Raw genomic sequence first — 4,546 nt, forward strand, 5'->3', positions numbered from 1 at the left:
ATTTCACACTCTTGAATCCAGTGAAATCCAAGGATATACCAAGCCAACATAGTAGCCTCCAATAAATTATTTACCAGTGTAATATCATTATTTTCCTCAAAATCGGGTATTCGTCTAATCACGAAAAACGATCTATTTTTATAATAAAAGGTTAGACCTTTGGCAGCACTTAATATTGCGTAAACTCCCAAAAATATTCGCAGGTTCTGTTGAGAAGTTTGGTGTCTTGTTATGTAAAGTACGATTCCAATGGATATTACCTTAAATACCTTGATTCCTATTTCGAACCATATTAGAAATCTAATGCAACTTAGTGCATTCACCCTTTCAAAATATCGTCTAAGTGCTCTTTCCTCACCAATTCCAATCTCATTTTCCATAACATTGTCACTCCTCAAATGATTTCTTATGGAAAAAAGGAGTAACTCGAACCAATGAAAAAATTAAAATGAATAAACCATGGGATAATATAGAATGTTTAAGAATACATATCAAATCTAGATTTATGAACATTACAGGCTATATTGTTAAATTGAATAGTAAATTAATAAAATTTGTTCGAAAAAACGAGAATTTAGTAGTCGACTTCATTATTTTTGAATTCAAGCTTCAAAACAGCTTTAGATGGTGAAACCATCCTGACCAATCTTATCCATTCTGGCTTAATTTGAATACCGGTTATACTCAATACATGAATAACAGGATCAATATCATGCTGGCAAAAGAAATAACAATGAATCGTTGCGCCAGAAAAATATTTTGTATAAGATATGTAGTTGAGTGAAAACTCTGGTAAATTAAATATACAATGGTCTATTTTTGTATTTTTCAAATTATTTAAAAAATCACCTGCATCCAGATTATAGATGGTATCGCACACTAGTTTGTTCAACTCTAGAGATCTACGAAGACACTTTATAGCATCCGGATTAAGATCGTTAGCATACACTTTACAACCTTTCTTCAAACTAGGCAAGATATGAGGGCCTGCCCCACAAAAAGGATCACAAACTATATCAGACGTTTTAAATTTGGAGAGAAGATTACGTCTTTCTTGTTGCAATCTAGAACACCAATATACCTTGGATAAATCAATAAATATTTTTACTCCATTTTCAGAATGAACTGTTTCTAGCAAATTGCTTCCCGCCAATACATCAAATTCATAAAATCTGTAAATATTATCTATTTGTCCCTTCTTACAAATAACAGTTTTGTTAGTTTTCCAATGAATAATTTTACCAATTATGTTTTTGTATATTATTTGATCGTCAATTAAATTAAGATGAACGATATTGCCCACAACCTCATATGCGGATATTCTAATCGAACCTGGTAGAATTTTATGGAGAAGCTCAGAATGTGTAAAATAGTTGGCATTTAATACCAAATCTATTGGAAAGATAACAAATCGTTTTGACCATTTCATTGCATCTTCTGTTAGTAATATAACGATATCTCCCTTTAAACTTTGTTTCAATTTTTCATCAAATTTAACTAGAAAATTATCATATTTCTTAAATCGATCTATAAGTACGGGAATTCTGGGAATTTTCAGTAAACAATGCTCAAGCACCTGTTTAGCCATTCTTATATCATCCGAATAAACACACGTTGCATATACTTTATGTGCTTCACAAACTAAATTAGTAAAATCATTATCTGGGAATTTTTCGAAAATTTCATTTTCATTGAAATCAGACATCTTTCGGGGTTAAATTTTGCTTTAAAACTCATAATTCCATCAGCTCCATGGATTAATGAAATTTAGGGGTATGAATATATTCTAATAAATTCAGTATTAATATTAAATTTTTGAATCGAAAAATTGATGGTATTTGAGTGTGCAGTATCTTTGCATGAATATTAATTTTTTGAGATTGTATTTATTGGACATGCTTTTTTCACTTTAATTTTCTCTCCCATTTACGATATTTGTATTATACAAAGCATTAGCAAATAGTGTGGTATTAATATCAAATGATATCTATAAAAATAAGGAGATAATACAACCATTTAATCTTACGATAAGCATATAGGAATATTCTGGCACGACTAGGTGAACAGTAAGATTCAATATTATGCCAAAAATTATACTGAAATAATACAAATTTATAAATATGACTCTTCCAATGTTTTTTCTGATAACTTTCTTACCGTTTTATTGTATTCTTTAATTGATTCTCTGTATTGTTGTGCAGCTTCAATATTAGCTGGACTATCACAATTTGGGGAGTTTAGTAAGCTGATTATACTGATGATTATAGTTTCTGGAGATCGCACAGGGAGCCATCTTTCATTCAGATCCTCATACCCATATTCATCATCCCCTGGCTTATGAAGAATACTTATACACACATTTCCCTTGGTGTCGATGTTAGGATGCCACATCTTGGTTAAAAATTTAAAAGTGGGTGGTGCTTCTGGGTAGTTCAATGGAAATATCATCTCTGCTCTAAATATTCCAGATTCATATGGAGTATCTTGAGGGCCAATAATTACAACTTCCCAAGTATATATATTATCATTAATAAGTCCAACGCTAAAATCGTAAACATTGTTCTTATTCATAGAAAGCCTCTTGTAATCATTCATGACAAATGCTCTACTTCTCCCACCCTCACTTTTTGTCATTTATGGGTATTTTTATAAATATTATATTTTTCAACTTTATTGGTGAAACTCTTAAAACAAATTCAAAAATATTTTGTTACACATTAAATGTCTTGTTCGTTTGGATATACTTTAGAGATAGATTCTAAATAGCTTATTTTCTGGTAATCTATTTTTGGTTCTGAAGAATTTTTACAAATTTTTATTTTTTCCATAACCCCAATGATTAAAATTATTGTGAAAGACAAAGTATTTCCGAGGCAACACGGAGTGAAGATATCCCCGTATGCAACAAAAGAGGAAATTTTGGCTTCTAGAAAAATTAATGATGTTGGGTTTGGAATCGAAACCCCGCTTACAGCTATAAACGACACCTATGTCGATAAGAAGTGTCCGTTTACTGGGAATGTTCATGTCAGGGGAAGAATTTTCAATGGGGAAGTTATCAAAATGAAGGCAGAGAGGACTATTGTTGTTTCAATGAAATACCTGTTTTATGATAAGAAGTATAAAAGATATGCGAGAAGAAACACCAAGATAAATGTTCATCTTAGTGATTGTTTTAAAGGTCTTGTTCAAATAGGAGATGTTGTGACTTGTGGTGAAACACGCCCACTTAGTAAAACAAAAGCTTCAGTCGTTATTGCTATTGCAAAGAAGGTTGAAGATAAAAGTGCGAAGGTTTTCAGTCTATAATTAAATTCATTTCTTATTTTAAGATCTGCAGAGTAGTTACTATTACTTCTGTTTATCCAAAGATTCATTCAATTAAAAATAGAACTCTTCTCGCGTCTAGGTTTGAAATCTATAAATATTGTGGTCTGTTTGTTTATCTTAAAAGTAATTTGTTTCTATTTACGGTTATGCTTTTCTTGCTTTACTGCGTTATTTTTACAGAAATTAAATGCGAATACTCTGTTCCGATTTTGGAGCTGGTTAATATGGCCGAGAATACCTATTCATCAAGCAACTTACCAAATACACTTTTTACTATTAAGAGGCCATCGGGAATTGCTGTAAAGGTTTTCCAATATGAAAAATATATTGTTCTAGCAGTAAAAGGAACAACTTTAAATATATTCGGTATACATTTGGGAAATACATCGACTTCTGATCAACAAATGGATAATGCACTATTTTCTTGTGATGTTGATCCAGGAGGTATCATCCAAAAATCAAGAATCATTAATTCTTTACACTATATCACTGACTGTACAAGTATTCTAAAAGACATATTAAAAATTTTCCCGAATATGGAAGTTATTCTAACTGGTCACTCTTTGGGAGCAGCTATTGCTAGTATTGTTGCAACAAACAATAATATAGTTGCTTACGTCTTCAGTACTCCAGGTGAAAAATACATCCATAAACTTTTAGGCTTTAGCAAGTATCAAACTACTAGGGTAAAGCATTTTGGGCTTTGCAATGATCCAATATACACTGGAAAATGTAATGGTAGGTTTAGTAGCTGTGAAATTCTGGATTATGTGATGGACACTAAATGTCATCTTGGCCAAACATTCTGCCTAGGCCCCTCCTCTGGTGTTACCATTGCAAATCATCCCATAGAAATGCTTAAATATGCTTTTCGTCTGCATGTTCCAATTAAAGAAACAACTGATTTGAGTTGTACAGATTGCTCAGATCCAAACACATTTAAATAATATTGAATAATTCAGCTATTAATAAAACAATTTGTTGATTATTAGTTAGTTCCGTATTCGAAAAATACATAAGCAAAATATCTGCAATTCAATACTCTGTGATGTAAAATTGATTTATAACACCCAACATCTTTACGAATAATCATAACAAATATATGCAAGTGAATCATCAAATAGAATCTTAGACATTGATTATAGCTGTATCCTATATTTTTTAGCCCCCATGGTTCCAGTTGCTTTCGATAAAATGAAAATAGAGAATATTGAAC

At 31.3% G+C, this 4,546-nt stretch overlaps 1 protein-coding gene across 1 annotated transcript; it reads right to left on the minus strand.

Annotated features, from left to right (window-relative positions):
- Positions 1–620: 620 nt before the first annotated feature.
- Positions 621–2,318, minus strand: LOC147075323 (uncharacterized). Its single transcript, XM_085942513.1, has 4 exons — positions 2,315–2,318; positions 1,243–1,392; positions 850–987; positions 621–661 (listed from the first exon to the last, which is right to left on the minus strand). The coding sequence occupies exons 1-4, from the start codon at positions 2,316–2,318 to the stop codon at positions 621–623; spliced, it is 333 nt and encodes a 110-aa protein (XP_085798639.1).
- Positions 2,319–4,546: the final 2,228 nt, after the last annotated feature.

Source organism: Rhyacophila brunnea, unplaced genomic scaffold (genome assembly GCF_057557595.1).
Source record: "Rhyacophila brunnea isolate RB1 unplaced genomic scaffold, BYU_Rbru_1.0 scaffold_149, whole genome shotgun sequence".
Classification (NCBI taxonomy): Eukaryota; Metazoa; Arthropoda; class Insecta; order Trichoptera; family Rhyacophilidae; genus Rhyacophila; species Rhyacophila brunnea.

Bases quoted from the DNA above. Each gene is read 5' to 3' on its own strand.
- LOC147075323 (XM_085942513.1), bottom strand. The intron at 988-1,242 runs GTAAAATTATTC...TTTGTGGGGCAG, and splicing joins AATATACAAAAACATAATTG to GCCCTCATATCTTGCCTAGT. The intron at 662-849 runs GTGATTTTTTAA...ATTCAAATTAAG, and splicing joins CATCTATAATCTGGATGCAG to CCAGAATGGATAAGATTGGT.